Here is a 23,380-nt window from a genome sequence, read left to right as displayed (position 1 = left end):
ATGGGCTCCAAGGCAGTAGGGGTTCCTTTAAGAAGTCAGTTGATAGATTCACTCATCTGCCTAATTCTCCTTTGCTGGCGTCTGAAGCAGTGACTCCAGGCACACCATGAACTGCATATGAATTCTGAGCCCTGGTCTGGCCCCCACCGCCCATCCTGGGGCAATAGCTTCCTCTGAAAGCTCGACAGGCAGCCTGTGAGGCTGACCCACAGCTCTAGGCCCTCCCTCTCAAGCTCTACTGGTATTTGGGGCAGGAGGCAATCATGGCCTCCAACATCTCCACATCCCAACAGGGCAGGGAGCCAACTGAACTGTGTCCCCTCCATCTAGCCTACTCTACAGAGTAGGCTTGCTATAGAGTTTCTACTTGCTATACTCAGGGGAGTTCCCTGGGGAAACAGTTTGACTGAAGGGTAAAAAGCCTGAGTTCTGCAGTCAAACAAGCCTGCAGTCAAAATCTGGCTCAGCTGTATACTAGTCGTGACCTTGGGCAGGCCATTTAAACAACTGGGGTCTGTTTAACTGTTTCACTTCTCCAGCCCTCCTTTCCTTGGCCACATACAAAGATTTAAAACTAGTTAATTTCTGAAACTCTGCAAGGCTAATGACACCTACATGTTACGTTGTTGTGAAGATCACCTGAGGCAGTGTTTGTCCAACAAGACCTAGTTCAGTGACAAGTAGAGCGGGGCTGACAGCTCAGTATCGGTATCTTCTAAATTCTGAGGGTGCGGCGGGGCAGGCTGAACACGCCAGCACTCATGCAGGTAGGACGGGCAGGCGTGGACTTAGCTCACCCAGCACGCTCCAGCGCAATGTATTACAGTTACTAAGACCTGGCTTCTTCCTCACCAGCACAGAAGCTCCTTCACAGGCCAGGCCCTTTAAATAAGCTCTGGAGTTCTCTCAGTGAGCAGTGACCACACAACAGTAACATAAATGTCCAGCTGAAGGTGAAGGTGCCTAGCAACAGAGCACTGAAGTGAAGGGGCTAAAGGAACTCCCAAGACCTCTTTGGTACCCCCCACAACCGGCCACAGAATTAAAGCTCCCACTCAGAAACTGTCTCAGCTCCTGCAGGGTGAAAGCAGAAACGCTCCTAACTGGGCCTAAATTCCCCAAGGAACTTCATATTTATTGACAGAAATACTGCAAATGTTATTCTAGAGCTCGCCTTCTCAATGCTGCCCTTCAACTTAGAAAATTAAAAAACAGGAAGCCAGTGGGTTCATTTGCTCCTCTTCTCCCAGCTCTCTTAGAGCTGTACCCAAAAGGTTTTCCTGCACAAGTACTACACACCCAATATCCATGGCCATGACAGGAGGAGCAAGCAGTTTCACTAGAGCCACTCTTTTTTATTTTTCAGGCCGTACCACACTGCGTGCAGGATTTTAGTTCCCGGACCAGGGATGAACACGGGCCCACAGCAGTGAAAGCACAGAGTCTTAACCACTGGACCGCCAAGGAAGTCCCAAGACTCTTTTAAAACATATGAGCTGAAGATAAATGTTGGGCAATGGAGGCTGCAGACCATCTCGAGGACACAGACTAACACTCACCAAGCACCGATATATCCTCCATCAGATTTCTCCCACTTTATACACACAGTCCCACCTAATACTCACTATTGCCCAGAGAGACAGAAGGTACAGTGTCCATTTTATAGATGAAGAAACTGAGGCTCCAGAACTTAACTATTTTTTCCAGGGCCACAGAGCAACATTGCTGCCTCTTCCTTTGACCAAGCTTTGCACAATGAATCCAAGAAAAAATCATTCTCCCTGCCTTTTCGGATCCACTAAATAAAGAAGAGCTTCCATACGTTCATTCTGGAACAATCTAAGGGGAAAAAAAATCTGTCCCTTGTCTCAATTCTAGAAAAAGCCTATTTCTAAAATAACATTAGAAACTACTCACAAACTTCTATAGTGCATTAGAGTTTAAAGAACCTTTCAAATATTACCCGGTCTTCAGGACCATTCTAAAAATGGACTGTAGTCCACCTGGCTCCTCTGTCCATAGAATTCTCCAGGCAAGAATACTGGAGTGTGTTGCCATTTCCTTCTTCCGGGGATCATCCTAACCCAAAGATCGAACCTGGGTCTCTTGCATTGCAGGCAGATTCTTTACCATCTGAACCACCAGCGAAGACCAAGTGTTTAAAGAGCTTTTCAAACATTACTAGGTCTTCAGGAGCCTTCTCAATTGAAGGATAGCTATCAATTGTCCCATTTTGCAGATGTGTAACCAGAGAGTGACAAAGGGTTGAGACCGTGCTTGAAGCCACATGGTAAGAATGTTAGAAGAAGTCTCCTAAGTTTCCTGATATTCTTTGTGCTGCCTTTTTTCATTTTGTTTCTTTTTTTTGTTTGTTTCTATTTTTAAAAAATTATTTTCTTCTGGTTTTACTGATATAATTGACATAGCTGTGTAGGTTTTAAGGTGTACAGTATAATGGTTTTACTTACACGATGAAATAACTACCACATTAAGTGTAGTGAACATCCATCTACCTCATTTAGATATAAAATCAAATAAATGGAAAAATATCTTTTTTCCTTGTGATGAGAACTCAGAATTTACTCTCTTGGCAACTTTCATATATAATATACAGTAGTATTAATTATATTTACCATGTACATTACATCCCTAGTACTTAGTTTTAACTATAAAACTTTGTACCTTTTGACGAATTTCATCCAATTCCCCCCTGCCCCCCTCCCCCAAAGCAGCCTCCCTGCAGTCCCTCCCCTTCTTCATGCTGAGGGGCCCAGAGCCCACCACTGCCTTCCAAACCACATGCTGGGAAAAAAAGGGGTGTCAAAGAACACCAGGGCCAATGAAGACAAGACTGCTCCAGCACCAGTACTCATACAGCCTGAATGAGCCCTCTCAATTATAAATCAAATCCGTTCACTTCACCATTTAAAATCTTCCAGTGGATTTTCATTACACTTGGAGTAAAACCCAATTTCCTTACCAGATCGAACAGGACCCTCGCTCCTGCCACTTGCTCAGATCTTCCTCGAATCACCTCAGCCACACTGGCCTTATTTCTTATCCTCAGACCCATCTCAGGTGCTTTGTACACACTGCTCCTTCCCCTCCTACTTTGGGGCCTTCCCAAAATGCTGAAGGGCTGTCTTCTTAACATTTAAGTATCAGCTCAAATGCTACCTCTTCTGAGAAGCCGTCCCCAACCACTCCAGTCAAAAGCTAAGCCACATCCTCACCTCTGCTCTCTCGACTACACTATCCTGTATCTTTGTTGTCTTACTTCACAGCTAAACTTTCTTGTCCACTTGTATGTCTCCCCAGAACTACAATACAAGCTCCACTATTTCTGTTCATTATTACTCTCTTTGTCTAGAATAGAGATAGGCACATAGTAAGCATTCAATAAACAGGCTCTTCAAAAGGCAATGGTGTGCTCCCCTCATCCTCAAGATGGTGATTCTACTCCCTCTGCCCAAATTTCAGATTGGAAGTTTATACTTACTCATCTATTCATTCATTCACTCAATTCAAATCAACAACTAACTACTGGTCACCTGAGAAGGAACCACAGTGAATGGGGAACCAGAATGATGTGTTTCCCAATTCAAAGCAAGATTTTTTTTTTAACGTGGCACTTTACAGAGGCACTTTTAACATCTGCAAATGTGTCAGCCTTGTTTGTAGTTAACAGATTCTTCAGATTTACATGCAAGAAGTTACATGACTCCCACAAGGTCACATGGTGAGAACTCAGCATCCCACTATCTCAAGGCAAAACCAAAGACCTAAAATGTATCTGGAAGTGCCCAACCCCTTTTATTTTCTATCCATGAATAAAAACTGGAGAATAAATACGGCTTTTCAAAAATTTCACCTCCATTTCCTTCACTTTATTTCTATCTTTCTACCTGGTAGCAGATATCAAACAATACAACACTTTGTGGAGCACTGTTCTCTGGCTATGGACCATTAATGGTACCCTAGTTGACAGGCTGAGTCTTGATGCCAAAGGGAAACAGTGGTACGGTACAGGTGCTGGGACCTCAGGCTTGTGAGTCAGAAAGCACCAGATTCAAACCACATCCACTAACAACTAGTGATAAGGCCCTAGACAAGTTTATTTTAATTTAATGAACAAACACTCATATAGCTCTTTTAGATGCAAGCAGGGTTCGAAGTACTTTGCAACCATGATTATTAGATAAATCAGATATACTATTATCCATATCTTACAGGTGAGGAAACAGGCACAGAGAGGTGAAGTAACTTACCCAAAGCCACAGCTTGTGAGTATTAGAGTCAGCATTAAAGTAAGACACTGGGATGCCAGAATCTATGCTCTCAGCCATTACACTGTGTTTCTGCTCTACTCCTATTTCTTCACCTATAAAACAGGGCTAATAAATCTGCGCTATCTCACACGGTCATGTGAGGCTACTGGCACACAGTTAAGTTAAATGTTAGCTGCTCTTAGTGGTAGTTGTAATTGCCATCACCTTTGGTCCAGTCAAGGTTCAGTCAAGGTCTGCCCAAAATACTTCAGCTGAGAAAGATCTCCAAGATCCTCTGCAGTAGAATATGTTAGAATACAGTGGAAGTTCCATGAGAACAGGAATTGTCTGCTCTTTCTGCTTCTCGTTGTATCCGGAAGAAGCAGAGGGTACTCAGTTAATACGTGGTAAATAAACTGAATGCATGGCCAGGGTTCTGTATACACGACAACTAAGGTAGTACCATCACTTCTCAAATGTAGCTAAACATGAAAGAGGTAAATGTACAGTTTTTACACGATAGTGGAAGCTGGCCATTACTTAAGACAGCCTGGCTATTAGCAGACAGTGTGGTATAATAATGCTGGTCATTCATCTTAGCTAAATGCAGAAACAAGGAGACCAAGGCTCTCAAGGTCTTGGAGTGTCTATCTGTAAAAGAGGAAGTTGGAAGACATGATGATCATAAACAAATATATTCTTTCTCATCACCTTGTAACAATCATTATAACAATATGAATGGAAGCTGATCACCAAGTACTCAATAAATGTTTGTCAATGAACATAATCTCCAAATGACAGATGAAGAAACTGGGATTCAGTTTACAAGTTCAAGGTCGCTTGGATGGGTTAGCGTATGGTTAACAAGGGGGAGTCCAGCTCTCTTCCTACGCGTGGCTAATGCTCACGCTTTCCAAGATTCTTTTTCAGTTAAAAAATACTGTGATTATCAATTCTCTCTTCCAAGCTCAATAAATCTGTAATAATTTACCTTATCAAATAACTTTGTATAACTTCACTAGATCATGTGACAGCAGGATCAAGAAGAAACAACTATTCCACATCATTAACCTGGAGAATCAAAGCATCTAAAGAGATAATTAGACCAAATACCCTGTTTCTGCCCAGAACGGAGAGACTGTAAGTATAAATAAGATATATGATGACTTCACTTTAAATGGTTTAAATTTAAGCAATGTGACTTAATAAATAACTTCTGGTAACAGAAAACTTTTTGAGGGTACAGTATATATTCTTCAAACCTGTAAGCACAGCTAGCTACTTGATGCAAAGTAGATGCACAAAGTTAAATGTGAAAAGTTGCACAGAATGTCCACAAGTGCTTGCTTACTTTATTTTTATTAAAATATATGCTTGACATTGCACCTTTGTGTATAACAACACCTTCCTGGGATTGTCAAGTTAGGAGTGAAAAAGCCATCTGGCAGTCACAGTCAATTTTCTAGACAGTTCATAACAGGACTGTCAAGGTCAAACTGTTGATTCTTGCACCTTCCCATCTAGTAACTGAAAAGCAACGAATGCGAGCTCAAAATACTCCATTCTGGTACTCTCACAAACACAAATGTCAGCTCCAGGATCACACTCTGTCTCAAAAAGTTCTGCGGGCAGGCTGACATGAACAAAGAGAACAGCGGGGTAGTAGGGCAGATGCTAAGGCCACAGGACTTGGGTAACACTCAAAGAGAGTAGGAACTTTTACCTAGCAGTTTCATCTATCAAATGAGAATAATCATCCTACCAAATGACCATATGAATTAAGTGATATGATGAGGAATTGTCTTGCAATCTGTGCAAAGGTGAGAGACTACTGTTATCATTACTAATTATTACGGCTGGGGACGGAAGGTCCCCTCGAAATCTTGGCTGTATGTTCTGCAGGATCCCCTCAAGATGGAATAGCTTATAGTTTTTTTCTCCAGACTTCTGGTGTGACAACGATTGACGCACTTGGCTAGCAAGTCTCCGCTGCTGAGAGATGAGAAGTGAGGCCTTCGGGTTCTGGGCCTAGCGGGTTCAACAACCACCGCGTCCCCCCAGTCACCTTGTCCTCACCTTGAGGAAAAGGAAACGAAACCCTATGTGGGAGAAAGTGAGGTCCACAAAAACGAGAAAGAGGTACCTCCACTCTTCACCTGGCCGCCGCTTCTTAGACCCAAGCTTCCAGCTGGGCGGGGACAGAACAGAGAGAGCTGACAGAACCAGGGACGCCTTGACCTCGGGCGCCGGAGGAGCGAGCGTGGGTGCTGGGCCCGCGACAGGGACAGGTACACGAAAAGCCGGCCGGAGGTCGGGCCTGCCTCGTCTTGCCTCGCCCACAGCCGCAAGCACAGGAGGAGGCACCCCGCCCCCGCGAACCCAGAGGGCCCTCAGTTCGCTCACCTGCAGCCGGGACACCAGTAGGCTGTAAGGCGCCATTTTGTGCACTGACAAAGATGAGGTCGCTTGAAAGTGACGTCCATTCAGAGTATTTAAAGCCTTCGGGCTGGGGGCGTGGCCTGAAGAGAAACGCGACCTCGTGAAGGCTGTGCCTCCGCTGAGGCGCTTACTTCTGCGAGCGCCTTGGGCGGAGCTCCCGTGTGAGGACTCGAAAGGGGAGAGGACAAAAATACATAGAAACACTTAAGGAAGTAAATGCCGGGCACAGAAATGTCTTATCGAAGTGAAAATTTCACCTTTGCACTTTGCAGTTTGCCTCTTCCCTTCAAGTCCTGGAAAGGTTGTGTTTTTTTTTTTTTAACTTTCAGGCACCTGCCAGAACCTGGAACCCGTTAGGACGGAAACCTGACTTTGGAATTTGATCTCGCGAGAACCAGCGGGGCTTAGTCCAAAGAGTATAAACGCTGATGGATGTCTAGAGAACCAATCACCGCGACCAAGAGGCAGGAGCAACGGAGGTTAAAGGTCGGACGGAAGTTCCCTAGGCTTCCGGTGGCTTGAGAGGGAGCTATGGCTAAACATCATCCGGACTTGATCTTTTGCCGCAAACAGGCTGGTGTTGGTGAGGCAGCTTTCTGCCCCCGGCTGTCTGGGTGGGAATGGTATTAGGACCTGAGAGGTCCAGGGTTCTCATCACTTGCTTAGGGTCTTGACCGGGAGGCGCCACGTTTCCCGCCTCTCGGTTGAAAGTGTAGGAGCGCGCGGGTTTGCGGTCTTTGATGAAAAGAGGGCGGGGGCTCGCGTGCTGGGAGCTGGAGGCAGGCTGCCGGAATGGGGTTGGGAGAAATTCTCAGTTTGCACAGGACCTATGAGGGGCTTCAGGAGGCTGTGGATTTGGTTCGGATTGAAGTTTAAGGGGATAAATGGATAGATCCCCTCAGGGCCCACTGCAGTCCCTGCTCCTGTCCCCACCGCAAGCTTGAGGATGTTTGTCCCCTCTTCGTCCAAACTTTAATCCTAATTGTGCTCTTTACCATCTTTTATCTTGCAGCCATTGGAAGACTGTGTGAAAAGTGTGAGTGGAACACGCCTCCCCAAAGAGCCCACCTGGCCCACTCAGTTTCAGTAGAGCAAGCAAACGGGCATTTTCAGCGGTGGCACTAAGAGGGCTTTGAGTAGACGTGACCCGAAGAATGTCAACACAATGCCAGGCTGCAGCTAAAGGCCACCCCCCTCACTCCAGCTTGCACGTTTTAGACACTAGGTTTTGAGAGAATCTTTAGCTTTGGACTGGAAGTAGCGTGATCCTATCCCTGATATACACAGTGTTCTGCCAAATAATTTATATAGACGTATCTACCAGGTGCTTCTCTAAGCTCTTTACCCAGTAGTTGATTAACTTTTACTGTGTGTTGTAGAGATTGAGATGGACACGAGGTAAGTCAGGTTTTGTGATGTCAAAGTAGAGGGTCCACAAGTCACTGTTAGGAGACTGGTGTAGTCCCCATAGCAGGAGGAGGGCAAAGGACTTGAGGTACTTGCACGTGGGTGTAACTCCATTCTCTCCTCCTCATAGGTGATGGCAAGTGTGTGATCTGTGACTCTTATGTGCGTCCTTGCACCCTGGTGCGCATATGCGATGAGTGTAACTATGGCTCTTACCAGGGACGCTGTGTGATCTGTGGAGGCCCTGGAGTTTCAGATGCCTATTACTGTAAGGAATGCACCATCCAGGAGAAAGATGTGAGTATATATAGGAAGCTTTTCATCTGATCTTACCTTGTGTTTAGTAACACTTTGCCATCCACAGCAAACTGTATGGTCTCTAGATGAGTATGTTCGTTTAGTCATCTAGGTTATAATTTCTTCAATGTCTGTGAGCCAAACTGGGTGTAACCCAACAAAGGCAGTTATTTTGTATCAAGGACAAAAGTGCAAGAGAAGCAAATTTTGGTCAACACTGGCAATTTGGAAAGCCCTCTATTCCTTTGATGTCTCTCTCGTTTTTATTCACAAACAATATCCTTTTTTTTTTTCTTAAACTGTGCCACATAGCTTACAGGATCTTGAACCCTGGCCACGGCAGTGAAAACCCAGAATCCTAACCATTAGGCCATCAGGAAACTCCCAATATTCTGCATTTTTAAGTCCTAGCATGGTGCATGGTGTATAGTAGCCATTCAGTAATTTTCTTTATTATCATTAAGGACTGTGTGGGTGGATGTGTTGACTTCTGAATTTGGGACTATTCAAGTTTATTTCAGGTCTGAGTAGCTAGAGAATACTTTTGCTTTGATTTTTCAGAATTGCTTGGGATTCTGCGTGTGACATTTTTGCCCCTTAACATTGTATGCTGGCAATGGCAAATTATTCAACTCCTTGAGCCAGTTTCCAGGATACAGTAGAGAGCTATAGATCTGTACCAAAAACAGGCTTTTTGGAGGAGGGGAGGACAACCCATGAATCACCTTTTATTCTCCTTATGACAATAAAACAAAGTGTGATACAGTACTAGTAGGCTAATATGAGGTATCTGGTTACCTAATCTAGGATAAGACATAAGGCAAAAAAGAATAAAAAATTATTTGGCCATGCTGGGCAGCTTTGGGGGTCTTAGTTCCCCAGCCACAGATGGAACCCAGGCCCCCCACAGTGGAAATGCAGAATCTTAACCACTGAACTGCCAGCAAATTCCCAAAAGATAAATAATTCTTTATATTTCCTTTTACAAATAGTAGATAATTTTACTTACAAACACACACACACACACACACGGCTTCCCTGGTTGCTCAGATGGTAAAGAATCTGCCTGCAATATGAGAGACTCAGGTTCATCACAGGTGCAATCCCTGGGTCAGGAAGATCCCCCTTTTATATAGATGTTATCTCCCTTATTCTTCAATAGCTTTATTAATTAGGGGTTATTATTATCCCCATTTTACAGCCCCTCTCCCAGCTAATAAGTGGCAAGTCCAAGCTTTCTGACTAAACTTCGTGGTGTCCTTTCATAAGTCTGATGTGCCTGTGTTGAAGAGAAACGGTTCAGCCACCTCCGAATCTTTGCAGTTAGATTTTTTCTACCTGTAATAAGTGGGACATATTAGAGCAGATAAACCTATTTCTTACACCATTAAAGTCTTCTGTTATTTAGGGAGATGAAAACGGTCATAGATAAAGTACCAGAAACATAATTTCAGTTGGTGATTTAAACATTCTCTCTCTTTTGGGGGGCTGCTCTGGGTCTTGTGGTGTGTAGGGTTTGTTGCTCCAAGGCATGTGGGATCTTGGTTCCCTGACCAAGGATCAAACCCATGTCCCCTGCATTGCAAGGTAGATTTTTAAACACTGGGCCACCAGGGAAGTCCCCGATTTGAACATTCTCTTACCCTAAACTCTGATTTGCATTTATCTTTGACTGTCAAATCATACCTTGCTCAATCTGACCCACCAGCTAGGTTATTCTCCCTATAGAGAAAGGACTTTGGTTTTTTTATTTGTCTCCCTTTTTCTCTAGTTTTTGGTATGCTGCTGCTGTTTAGTTCGCTAAGTTGTGTCTAACTCCTTTGTCACCCCGTAGACTGTAGCCCCACCACCAGGCTCCTCTGCCCATAGGATTTTCCAGGCAAGAATACTGGGGTGGTTGCCATTTCCTCCTCCAGAGGGTGTTCCTGAACCAGGGATTGAACCCAGGTCTAAGTCTGGTCCACGTCTTTGTGCTACTCCTGTAAATCATCTGTAGGAGCTCCCCCTAGAAAGTGTCCAGTACACAGTAGGTGTTGGGTGATTATAGTCTGTACCATGGTGAGACAATATCAATGAAAAAAAGTACAAGCAAGTCTTAAACTGGCTAAAACTAGCCAGAGTCTATTAAGGACAACACTTTCTTGAACTTTTCCATGACTGTAGCTAGAGTTCTTATCTGATACACTTACAACCAGAGAGTGCTTAATAAAGGTTAATTGCTGTCTGATTTGTCTGCATGTGGTGTGTGACCTGATCTCTCTGGATCCTTGTACCTCATTCTAGATGTCACCACTTCCCTTACTTCACATTATACAGGAATGTTCTGAGGATATTTGAGATGGCATCTAGCTCGCGTTTACTCAGCAATAGTTTCCAAGGAACACAAAACAGTCCAGTGACATGATCCAGCCTCTCAGCCTTACAGATCATGATATAGATTAAGTGCCCAAGACTTTCCTACACACAAATCTTCCTACAGCCAAAGGAACCCCTCTTATTGTTCTCTTCCAGCAACTTCCATAATTTATAAGGGAATTAGCCCAGTAAGCTAAGTTAGGTGTCCCTATAGTTTTTTCAAAGCCTCGAGAATACGCAGGGGTCAGGGACAATATCTGTGGGCACTGCTGCCAAAGGACCAATTTGTAGCTTCTTATAATGTGGCATCTTATTGATCTCCCTTCACCCTTGACTCCTTTTACTTAACCATTTTCCTCAACTCTCCCAACTAGATAACAAGAAAAATAGCAACTAGTATTTTTGGAGCTCTTGCCGCATGCCGGGTACTGTATTGGTCATTCTTGTCTAAAAGTTGTGCATGATACTCTGGTTTCTCTTCAGATCGTACAAATCTTTCGTCTTTTACTAAAGATTTCCGTGGAGAGGAACAATTCTGAGTCTTAAACCAATTTTTTGAATTGTTAAGCAAATCTGTACACAAAAATAAAACTATAAAAATAAAAGTTGTGCATGATACAGATGAGGAAACGAATGGCTTAAAGGCAGGTTTGGCCCAGGGTCACATGATGAATAAATGGCAGATACGGGATTAGAACCCAGGTCTCTGTAACTCTTTCTCAGCCTTTTTTTTTTGGTGGTTGTTTTTCATTATCGCCCCTCCACTAAAGGAGAAAGGTTAAAATCCAAATTAAATTTTCTTGGACCACTTGGTGGTCCAGTGGTTAGGACTTTGTGCTTCCACTGTAGGGGACACAGATTCGATCCCTGGTTGAGGAACTAAGATCTTGAATGCTGAAAAACTTTATTTACATATTCTCTACAACAAGAGGAATTAAAGTTGGATAAGATTTTGTTGGGTAAGGGGGAGCTTCAGATCACAAACCACTGTAATGTCAAAGATATTTTCATCCTTATTGAAGATGCATCATCTAACTCAAAGCACTTACCCTAAACACTCATCGTATTTCTCTTCTCAAGGTGGTTAAGGATGCGCCTCTCTGTCTCATGCTACGTCTACCATTCTCTTCTCCCCATTTAAGTAAACAGCAGAGCAGTTAGATATATAGAAAAGATACTTGATATTTTTCAAAGGTAATTCACAAGTTAACCCTTCTCTGCAACTTCCTAAACCTTGTGAAAGTTTTGGGGTTTGCCTCCAGGAAGCTCTGTTACAAAAAAACACCAGAGGAGGAGGTAGAAAGCCCAAGTTCAGGTCTTGGCTTTGCTACTGATACTGTGTGTGGCTTTGAGGAAATCTCAGCCTGACCCCCAGCCCACAACGGGTACTAGTAATCCCTTTTACCTCCTGGATACATTTACTGAGAGCTTAAAGTTTCAAATAGAAAATGTGATGCCCTTGTTAAGGTCTCAAACCAGTGTACAGTCTGGTTTTTACCTTGTAGGTATTCATTAAACAGTTGCTGGAAGAATCAGTGTTTCACCTTCTAGTTTCTGTTAATCAAGCAGGTCTTGCCTGCTGTTGGTAATTCTTTGCTACCGATTATAAGAAATGGACATGTGGACCCATTTGCTGTAATCCTGTTTTTCTGATCTCAAAATTTGTAAATTGCTTTTTCCTGCATTTTGGTTCTGTACACATTTCCCCATGGTATGTTATATTTTGGTACATGATCAGTGTTGGGGTTTTTTTTGTTTTTTTTTCTTCAGTGTTGGTTTTTTAAGTATTACTTTAAAGTCCTGGATTTTCACCAGGTCCAGGTCCAGGGTAATTTTTGTAGCTTTTGTGCCATGGAAATGGACTTGATGTTCAGCCCTCCTCAGGAAGGAAATCCATAGGCATCGAGTTCTCCTTGGTGGAGCCCACCTTAGGCTTCTCCTGGGGATGTTTTAGGGGCTTCCCAGGTGGTACTAATGATAAAGAACCTGCCTGCCTATGCAGGAGACATAAGAGACTCAGTTCATCCATGAGTCAGAAAGATCCCCTGGAGGAGGACCCAGCAACCCGCTACAGTCCATGGGGTCACATAGAGTTGGACACAACTGAACTAACCTAGCATGCACACGGGGATGTTTTAATGGACATATTTAGTGTAATGGAAAGAAGCACTTGGCAGTCTAGTGTCTACTTTTTTGTGCATGAAATTTTATAAGTTAAGTGGCCATGCAACATGTACATTCAATTCAAGCTGTAGCTGCCTAAAATAAAAGCTCGCTGTGCTCAGAATGGGGAAATCTGTTACCCCCTTGGAGGACTGAGAAAGGCTGAAATCTGTCCTCAGGCACACAATTGCTAAAGGAGCTCCTGGCACCAAGCAGACATTTGCAGGTTGTTTTTAATATACTCCCCAGCTCAGCTCACAAGTACTCTGTACCATCCTTCACGGTTTTCTTAAACATTTTCATTTTCATGGTCTCCGTTGACAGCCACATTCACAAAAACTAGCCAGTGCACACATCCTTACTTCTCACAGTATTGTTAGAATTTGGAAACAACCACTGGACCCACAGGATATGTACAAAATAAAAACAGGAGTTTAGGCAAGAAAATAGAAAATTTATATAAGTTAGTGAGAGAGAATGCCATAAAAACCAAAGAGCTAATAATCTAAAACATTGGTTTTCCGTTGTATTTTTCAGCTTTTTAATATGTGAAGTCTTATCTTCAAAAAGTATCTTATTCAGAAGCCATGTGTGTGGGTGTGTTAGGTTGGACCATTATGAAATTGCTGCTATTTGTTTTGGCAATTTCTTATAATTTATTAAAGGCTGGTTATATGCCAGGTATTGTTCTAATAAGTACATTTATTGATTCTTAACTCTGTAAGGTAGGTTCTACCATTATAGTAATTTAATATGACTAAAAAGAGACAGAAAGGGTAGTAACTTCTCAGAATTCAGGTGGCCTGTCTCCAGAGCCAATAGTCTTAATATGAATGAGAAGAGAGTTGCACAGATCGGGGGAAGAGTCCTGCAGCCACCTGGCACCTCTTAGGACTCTCTAGGGCTCTATAAATAACAGTTTGTAAGCATTGACCTCATCCAGTCATCTTGTTTTATAGTTGGATATGAATCCAGACAGAAGTGGTTTGCCCAGTCATGCAAGTCAGTGAGGCATAGTAAACCTGAACAGGCTGTCATCATACCACAAAATTTCATAGCATCCCTAAAGGGCTTAGAGCACTGTCGTGTCTAATAGCAGACTATCTTTGGTCAGGAGAGGCAGTTCTTCTGACATTTGTACCAAGATTCCCAGTACAGATTACGTGGCTTACTTGAGTTCACCTAGCACCTAGCATTGGTGGGGCTGGGCTCCCCACAGCCTGGCTCCCTCAGCACACTGAGCTCCACAGACGGTAATTCTCAATGTAATACATGGTACTGGATTGATCAAAAAGTTCTTTGGGTTTTTCCATTACTTTTTTTTTTTAGTTTATTTTTGGCCGTGCTGGGTCTTCACTGCTGTGCACAGACTTTCTCTCGTTGCAGCAAGTGGGACTTGCTTTTTGTTGTGGTGCATGGGCTTTTCATTGCAGTGGCTTCTCGTTGCAGAGCACAGGCTCTAGGCGCGGGGGATCAGTACTTGTGGTACAGGGGCTTAGTTCCCACCCAGCATGTGGGTTCTTCCCAGATCAGGGATCAAACCGGTGTCCACTGCATTGCAAGGCGGGCTCTTAACCACTGGAAGAGGCACTTAACCATGTTGCTTTGAACCACAAGGTGGGCACTTCCCCACCAGGGAAGCCCCGCAGTAACATCTTTGCAGAAAAACCTGAAGGAACTTTTTGGCCAACCTATACATGTTTTCTAGAAAATAATGAAATGTTAGTGTTGGCTTTGTGTCTTTTCAGAGATTTTTTTTACAGTGTTGGTATTAGTCCCCCAAAAGAGAAATCAGCTGAATTAGAAATAAGATGTCTGAGGGCTGGACTCATTCCTTTATTCATTCCATAGCCCAACGTCAAGCAACTACCTTTGACATGAACGTTTAATAAAATCATCAGATCTATGAAGGCTTCTTCCAGTAGCAGTTCCCCCAGTTTTCCTCTCATCATCCCAAATCAACTGATGGAGCCATCATCCCTGCAAAACACAGTTTCCCAGGGGCTTCACTGAAACCACTCAAGCTCACAATATGGCCAGGGAAGCCTGACATTACAAATCAGAGTATGGACTGTCAAAAGCGATCTCTAGCACAGAAGCACTCTTCTCCCAAGACCATGTGTCAACTTAAGTGAATTAATAAGGACACATCAAACTCAGTATTTATTTTTTGGGCCACAGATCATGTGGGATCTTAGTTCCCCAATCAGGGATCAAACCCATGCTCGATTCATTGGGAGCACAGAGTCTTAACTATTGGACCATCAGGGAAGTTCACCTTAAAAAGTTTTAGATTTTGCCTTCACCATATCATATTAGCAACAGAAATGGGTTAAGAATCCAGCATTCTAAGTGCAGACCGCTGGATAGATGGCAAATTCTAGGTGCTTAATAAATACTTGATAGATCAAATAGGATAACTGAACTGGTAAGATGAATGGCTAAACCATTAATCCAAAAGTTATTTTTATCTTAGTGTGAAAGTCACTGTCACATCTGACTCTTTGCGGCCCCATGGACTATATAGTCTATGGAATTCTCCAGGCCAGAATATTGGAGTGGGAGCCTTGCCCTTCTCCAGAGGATCTTCCCAACCCAGGGATCGAACCCAGGCCTCCCGCATTGCAGGCAGATTCTTTACCAGCTGAGCCACAAGGGAAGCCCAAATTTTTATCTTAGATTCCTTTCAATTCAAGCTCAGAGACTTTTAACAACTTTTCTGTTTTCCAGAGAGATGGTTGCCCAAAGATTGTCAATTTGGGAAGCTCTAAGACAGATCTCTTCTATGAACGCAAAAAATATGGCTTCAAGAAGAGGTGATTGGTGGGCTGCCTCTTCCTCCCCCCATCAAACTGCTGCAGCTGCCAAAAAAAAATGCCTACTACTGCCAGCAGAAAGGAAGTGGAGCACAGAGCATCACCTGAACTGCCTATTAGTACAGGGCACCTTCCCACTGTTTCCTCTCACCTGGACCTGGTAGGAATGGAAGAAAGATTCTTCGCAGAGCACTCTGGCAGTTTTTCTGTCAGAAAAATTGATAGATTAGTTCATGGTATTCCTTAAATTCAAGAGGCAAGGATGTGTTATCCACATCAAGAATTTCTGTACACCAAAACCTTCTAAAACAGAAATAATATGTTATTTCCATCTTCTATTTGAGGAGTCGACTGTGAAGCTACCTGCAGTGAAAAGCGTGTTCTTGCAGAATCTCTGATGGCAGTTATCCTTGATAAAATATCTGCAGTGTGTGGGGGGCCAGCAGAACAATAATTGTGGGCATTTCATCTTGTAATCTTTACCAGGTGGTGCTGGTTCATGTTATTTTTCTTCTAAAAAATTGGAAACCCTTTCTCTTGCTGTTATATTAATAAAGTAGGTGTTTATTTTCTGGTAGTCAGCCCCTTCCCAATTTAATTTTAACTCTAGGAATTTTAGTCACTCAGAAATTTGTGATTCAAAATAGAGGTATTGGGATTAACTAAGCACCTTATTTTCTTATTACTACTGCAACTCAAAACCACTCATGCCTTTTATGATAAGTAAACCAAAGTTATTTTTAGAAACATCACTTTTTCCTTCCTGCCCAACTTGAATTTTGAACTGAAGAGGTTGCTTCCAGTAATGGTGAAGGGAGTGAGACAAAATGTATTCAAATCAATGAGTTAGAAGAACTGAACTTGGTTGACTTTTTTTCATAAAGTGCACATATATACTCACATTAAGGATATAAGAGAGGGACCTCCCTGGTGGTTCAGTGTTTAAGCCTCTGCATGGAAGTGCAGGGGCTGTGGGTTCAGTTCCTGGTCAGGAAGTAAGATTCCACATGCCATGCTGCTGCTGCTGCTAAGTAGCTTCAGTCGTGTCCGACTCTGCGACCCGACAGATGGCAGCCCACCAGGCTCCCCCGCCCCTGGGATTCTCCAGGCAAGAACACTGGAGTGGGTTGCCATTTCCTTCTCCAATGCAGGAAGGTGAAAAGTGAAAGCGAAGTCGCTCAGTCATGTCTGACTTAGCAGCCCCATGGACCGCAGCCTACCAGGCTCCTCCATCCATGGGATTTTCCAGGCAAGAGTACTGGAGGGGGTTGCCATTGCCTTCGCACATGCCATGAGGTGCGGCCAAAAAAAAATAGGATGTGAAGGGATGTGTGATTTAAGTAAAATCAACTTTAGATGTATCCTACCCTAACTCAACCATCTGTACTTTTTGTCTGCTAGAGGCAATAAGCAAGTTATCCAGAGGAGGCGTGTTCATAATTGGAGACTTCCAGTCCAGTAAGCCTTTAAGAGCATGAATTTGAAAGAGCTTGTGAGTCCTGCAGAATCCAGGGACCTGGCCCAAGGTCCCATTGCAACTTAGTAGCAGAACCAAAGAGATGAGTCTTCTGACTTCTGTTTTGTCTTGGATACTTGCTTATTCATGATGTATTGAATGTCCAAAACAGAATTTAGATAATTTCTGCCTTCAAAGAATTTAGTGATTGAGCTTAACAGAAACAGCTCAGTGCAACTCAGGGGCTGCACAAAGCAGGGGCCTAGCAAGAGGCACCTCAGGAAGGCTAGAGGAAGATCATAGCCCTAGGACTGCCATGAGGGCGCCTTTCAGTTCCCCAAACCTGCTTTCCCTCCTGCCTCTGTGCTCTTTACCTGTAAAGCTCTGTTCTGCTTCTGCTCAGCCAACTGCTACTCATCCTTCAGACCTTAGCTAAGGGTTTCCTTAAAGATGCCTCGTTCAGCCCCCAGTCAAAGTCCCTCTGTCATACTCCCACATACCCCCATGAGCATTTTGTCTCTAGCATTTGGTAATATTGACTGTCATCTATAAGGCTGTGTTCCATGATGGCAGGAAACAAGTCTGTGTGCCCAGCATGTAGCAGGTACTCAGTGTTGAATGAATAATTGGTCATAGAAACCAGGTATTAAACTGGGCTTTGAAGGCCATATTGGAACCTCCCAGCAGAGGGGATGGGGTCTGCTGATAACGGACATTTTTGTGGGGGAAACAAACAGTTTGGACAGGGTGATGTGTTTGGGGAGCTCTGAGCAGTTTTAAAACATCAGGTGAGGGTTATGGTATATCAAAAGTTGTAGAGACCAGGATACTTTCAGATTATAACTAGAATCTGTCACTGATTCTAACTAGTTAGTAACTAACTTTAGTTTTAAAGTGTAATATTAAGTCAATGTTTGTTTTACTAAACAATTTCTGAAGTTTGTTCATTGGGACTTCCCTGGCAATCCAGCAGTTAAAACTCCATGCTTCCAAAAACAAAAAAACAAAACTCCATGCTTCCAATGCAGGGGACTCTGGTTTGATCCCTGGTCAGGGAATGAAGATCCCACATGCCTTGAAGTATGCCCCCCCCCCCCCAAGAAAAATTTATTAACCACCTTGGTCCATGTAACATCTTGCATCTACAGGTGTTTGAAAAAGCTACTGCTTAGTTTTAGCAAAACACCACCTTACTGTGTTCTGTGAGCTTCAGTGTATATACCTCTAAAAGGTCTTGCAAGGGAGCTTAAATTTTAATGCCCAGTGAGATTTCCATACTGATCAGTGATAGGCAAGTTCAATCTCAGCCCAGTGAATTATGCTGAATGCTGTTCCTCTGTCACCTAATTTCACAATCCCATTCTCCATTTGCTTGCTGTCTGAGACCAAAGGATACAAGTAAGTTAAGAACCTCTGGTGGCTTAAAACACTGTGCTTCCAATGCAAAGGGCCTGGGTTCAATCCCTGGTCAGGAAACTAGGGACCAAATGCCCATGAAAGTTAAAAGTCCTTCCTACTGCAACTAAGCGCTGGAGCAGCCAAAAATATATATATTTTTAAAAAGACCATCTTATATAAACGGTGTTCAAGTCCTTAGTTATTGTCTACCTTGAACCTTAGAGTAAGTCTTTTTCAGTTTTAAAAATCAGAATAATGACAGTATTAAATTCTCTGTTGAGAAAACATTACTTACAAACTGAATTTTAACCTCTAATTGTATATAGTTGGAAAGAATTAGAATAATAATCTCAGACAACTGTATTGCCACAAAAAATCAGAATGGTCTTTTAAAAATTACTGTTTTTCTCATTTGTTGAAGTAACCACTACTTATACAAGTCTAGTTGAAATAACTAGATTTATTATAGTCAGTCTAAGAAAGCCATTTCATTCCCCAGGTATATGATTACTGTTAAGTATTCAGTGTTTAATACATTCATTTCTAGGATCTAAAAAGGGTGAGTGTCTTGCTTCTAGCTTCTCAAATAGCTTTGTACACATATGGTAATTTAATCTCCTTTAAAACATCACACTTATTACATTGCTCTTGCTCAAAAAAAAAAAAAAAAATAGTGTAATGAGAAATGCCTTGTCTTTATTATCAGTCCTGTATTTGAAATTGATCTGCTACTGATCTTTAGTGAGGCTCTGGGGGCATTTTTTTCTTATCTATTAAATAAGGACATTAATGCCTCCCACTTTGGTTTGTAAGGATTAAATTTGACCTGGTAAATGCCTGACCCTTACTGGGAAGGCTTTACTTTTTTCAATGGTAATTCTTACAAAGGGTCTCTGCTTCATAGATAAACATTTAAGTCCTAGCATTGAAGGTCTTCCATATAGTTCCCCCTCTTCCCTACCCCTCAGGTTTTCCTCTATTCATGAAGGGAATTCCTCACACATACCCCATCTTTTTGGCTCCCTATTTCCTTTGTTTGAAATACCATTCCACTGTCACATTATCCAGCCAACTCTGTGCCTTTTCTTTCTAAGCTCCTAACATATGAATGCTGCCAGATGCACCATACCCTACAACAATCTCTCACTTGGACTACTTTCACGCCTGGTACATATGTATAATAGAAACCAAAATTTAATGAAATATTTACCCTGTGTACAGGATTTTCCAGTATTTTTCAATTTATTCTGTTCTTAAAAAAGAACACCTAGAAAAAGTACTCATAAATACAGGTGTCTGGGTGAGTAATATAAGTGATTAAAAGGGAGGGATGGGAGACTTTCTTGGTGGTCCAGTGGTTAATCCACCTTCCAGTTCAGGGGACACAGGTTTGATCAGAAAACCAAGAGCCCAAATGCCTCGCACCACAAGTACTGAGCCCTCACTTAGAGAACCTGTGTGCCTCAACGGAAGATCCTGTGTGCTCGAAGAACCAACACAGCCAAATAAAAGGGGAGAGATGGGACTTCCCTGGTGGTCCAGTGGTTAAGACTCCACCCTTCCATTGCAGGGGGCACAGTTCAATCCCCAGTCAGGGATCATCCTGCATACTTCATGGTACAGGAGAAAAAAAGACATGGGAGGGATGTAAGAAGAGCAGCCCAAACATGTTGGTTACTGGTATATGGCACTGGGCCTCAGTGTCTGGGGGACAATGGGGAATCTAGGAACCTTGGAACCAGAGAGCACAGGCCCTGTCTACAGGGAACAGTCGCTATTCAACTGAAACAATCGCCAGCTTGAATGCCCAGTGTTACCATATCTTTTGAATTTTAGAACAAGTGACAAGACATTTTTGTATAACCTCTCAACTTTTAAGTGTTGTCAACTCATTTCAAAAATTGTAGGGGCTTCCCTGGTGGTCCAGTGGTTATGAATTCACCTTGCAATGCATGGGAAACTGGTTCGATCCCTGGTCTGAGAAGATCCCACATGCCATGGAACAGCTAAGCCCGTGTGCCACAACCACTAAGCCTGAGCTCTCGAGCCAGGGAGCCACAACTACTGAAGCCTGAGCACCTTAGAGCCTACGTCCTGCAACATGAGAAGCCACTGCAATGAGAAGTCGGAGTGCCCCGACTCACCACAGATGGAGAAAGCCAGAGCACAGCCACAAAGACCCAGCGCAGCCAATTAAAAAAAATTTTTTTTTAATGTGTCAGTATATGCCAAGGCAATAGATCCACCACATGTTGACCTTGGCCTGCAATTGGCAGCTTCTAAATTAAGAAAACTAACTTCCCAGAATATCAAACTCAACTAAATCTCAAAGAGATTGTATGTCACTACATTTTGACCTGTAGTTCTTTAGAGTTTGAACCAAGGACATAAAGGTGAAAGATTCTTTGCCTTGGAATTTTCCTGCCTTAAAAAAAAAAAAGGTTCCAGTTTCCATCTTTTGCCAGTTATTTAGTTCCTTATCAACTATATCCCCAAATGGCCTGCCTGCCATCACCAAGGCTAAAGTGATACTTTCTTTGGACACTCTAGTTTTAGTGTCTTAGCCAAAGACAGGTTTGTTCATTTACCTCCTTTACTAGAGGTAAATGAGGTCAATAAACAGCCTATCATTTGCCCTCAGCATCCATCCAATCACTCTTCTCCAAAGTTAATTTCTGTTGTGGCTGTCTTTGTTCCTGCCCAGTTGGAGCAATGGATCTGAAGAATCAAATTTTCTATTTTCTTGGATAACTTAAAAGAAAATACAAAATTTCTCACCCAGACATGTGTGTGTGTGAGAGTGACTCACCCCTCAGAGTTAATTGGGGCTAATTATGACCAGCCTGACTTGTCACTACAAAACATCTGGCATAACTTGCTTACTGTCAGACAGGGGAGCTGCCTCCACCCTCTGAGCACATGCTTACTCCTCAAGCTCACCATCTTGAAAACAAAGTGTATGTCTTTCAACCTGTGATTATTCAACATAGGAGGAGACTCTGGAATGCTTGAGTAGGAACTCAGCTCACAATTAAGCCCTGACAAGAGGAAATCACACGTTGAGGAGAGCAAAAAACGTCCACCTTACCACATGATAAATGTAGACTTCAGCAGTTAAGAATGGTGATTACCTTTTGTCCTCTCTCTCTCTTTTTTTTTTTTTTTTTTGTCCTGTTTATATGCTAACCCTTTACCCAGCGCTCCCACTTGCCAGAGAGGCTGAGTTTCTCAGTTTTGTTTCAGCGATATTGGTCCACACTGGTATGTTTTCAGCATTGCAGGAGAGATTGGAATAAATGCTGGAACGCGCAGAAATTCAACACCTTCTTTCCAGGGATTCACTCCTCCTTCAGCCTGCACTGAATGGTAGGAAATGTGTACCCTTTATCTGCTCACATGGACTCCACCCCTCCTTCTTGTGATACCCTAGGAGAATTCGTTTCAGCTCACTCTCCCCTTTCTCTTTCTGTCTTGTATGGTTTCCTATTGCGGAATACACACCGAACTGAGCACAGCACATGTAGGATGCAATTTGACCAGGACTGTGACCTTTAAGAACAGCAACTATTTGAGAAGGTGGCTCAGACGGTAAACTGTCCGCCTACAATGCGGAAGACCCAGGTTCAGTCTCTGGGTCGGGAAGATCTGGAGAAGGAAATGGCAACCCACTCCGTTATTCTTGCCTTAAAAATCCCATGGACGGAGGAGCCTGGTAGGCTACAGTCCATGAGGTTGCAGAGTCGGACACGACTGAGCGACTTCACTTTCTTTCAGTTTACATACAGTATAAGATTTAATCCCCACACGATCTCCATTTTAAGGATGAGAAGACGTTTTGATGATGTAAAGAGATTTACTGCCATTAAATCAAGATAAAACGGTTGGTGGCAGAACTGGGATTCAAACCCACTGTTTTCCACAGCGGCCTCCAATAAATGACTACGAATACCAGCATCCCTTGCAATGCCCCAATACGCAACCGCACTCTCCGCCCCAAGGGCTGGGCTCCCAGGCTCTTCGCCCCCACTTCCCCCGTCCTAGAGGTTGGATCGAACACCCAATCAGGGGCTGCCGCTCCCTGTTCCCCACCAATGGAAAGGCTGTTGCTAACGTACCGGGTATATTTTTAGCTCTCCAGGGCTCCGGAACCCTGAGTCGGCCAAGTCTCGCTGCCCGGTTGGAACTCGCGAGGGGAGGGGAGAAGAGAGGGAGGCGGGGCGGGACGGGGGCGGGACGGGGGCGGGGGTGCAGGGGAGAGAAGGGGAGGGGAAGGAGGTGGAGGAGGAATAAGAAGGGGAGGGGTGGAATAGGTTAGGCGGTGGGGGCGTGTATGTGACGCTTTGGCACTCTCTGACGCACAAGCAAGTAGTCCCTGGAGGTGCCCCAGGGGCTGAAGCGCTGAGTGTGGGGGTTGGGGGGGGGGGGGGATCTCGGGCTCAGGCTTCCTCCCGCTTTCGGTCCCCTTGGAGTTTGCCCTCCAGTCCAGCGTTTCTTACAGCGAAGAGCATTTAAAGCCGCACGTTACCGTAGCTCTCTGCCCTTGCCAAAAATAGTGATCAAGGAAAAACTGCAAACCATTCGTAGCTGGAAACTTTCGGATCTCGCCACCCCACGTGGGTTTGGCGGCTGCTGTTGGGCTGGAACCGTCTGGAATGAGAATTAAGGTCGGGGGTAGGGAGGGAGTTGGGGAATGGGCGATTAAAGAAGGGAGAGGAAGACTTCTCATACAAGCTCCCAGCGGTTCCGGGCTTCATCCAGGGCAGTCCCGTCCGCCTGTGACC

At 43.7% G+C, this 23,380-nt stretch overlaps 2 protein-coding genes and 1 non-coding gene across 3 annotated transcripts in view; 2 read left to right on the top strand and 1 right to left on the bottom strand.

Annotated features, from left to right (window-relative positions):
• The window catches only part of ACO2 (aconitase 2), a 46,772-nt gene extending 39,991 nt beyond the window's left edge, over window positions 1-6,781 (bottom strand). Inside the window, exon 1 of the mRNA XM_020876973.2 lies at window positions 6,672-6,781. Coding sequence (XP_020732632.1) covers window positions 6,672-6,707 — 36 coding nt within the window. The 5' untranslated portion in view covers window positions 6,708-6,781. The remainder of the gene's footprint in view (window positions 1-6,671) is intronic.
• A 269-nt stretch (window positions 6,782-7,050) lies between these two features.
• On the top strand, window positions 7,051-16,322 carry PHF5A (PHD finger protein 5A). Its single transcript, XM_020876979.2, has 4 exons — window positions 7,051-7,290; window positions 7,720-7,743; window positions 8,245-8,411; window positions 15,660-16,322. Exons 1-4 carry the CDS (start codon window positions 7,239-7,241, stop codon window positions 15,747-15,749), a joined length of 333 nt encoding a protein of 110 aa, XP_020732638.1. The 5' UTR covers window positions 7,051-7,238; the 3' UTR covers window positions 15,750-16,322.
• On the top strand, window positions 11,230-11,343 carry LOC139030730 (U5 spliceosomal RNA). The gene has a single exon (XR_011483133.1). It is a non-coding gene; the product is annotated as a U5 spliceosomal RNA (small nuclear RNA).
• Window positions 16,323-23,380: the final 7,058 nt, after the last annotated feature.

Source organism: Odocoileus virginianus, chromosome 23 (assembly GCF_023699985.2).
Source record: "Odocoileus virginianus isolate 20LAN1187 ecotype Illinois chromosome 23, Ovbor_1.2, whole genome shotgun sequence".
Classification (NCBI taxonomy): domain Eukaryota; kingdom Metazoa; phylum Chordata; class Mammalia; order Artiodactyla; family Cervidae; genus Odocoileus; species Odocoileus virginianus.
The sequence above is the reverse complement of the archived record's forward strand: the minus strand, read 5'-3'. Positions and strand labels throughout refer to the sequence as shown.

Bases quoted from the DNA above. Each gene is read 5' to 3' on its own strand.
- PHF5A (XM_020876979.2), top strand. From the start codon at position 7,239: ATGGCTAAACATCATCCGGACTTGATCTTTTGCCGCAAACAGGCTGGT. The intron at 7,291-7,719 runs GTGAGGCAGCTT...TTTATCTTGCAG, and splicing joins CCGCAAACAGGCTGGTGTTG to CCATTGGAAGACTGTGTGAA. The intron at 7,744-8,244 runs GTGAGTGGAACA...TCCTCCTCATAG, and splicing joins TGGAAGACTGTGTGAAAAGT to GTGATGGCAAGTGTGTGATC.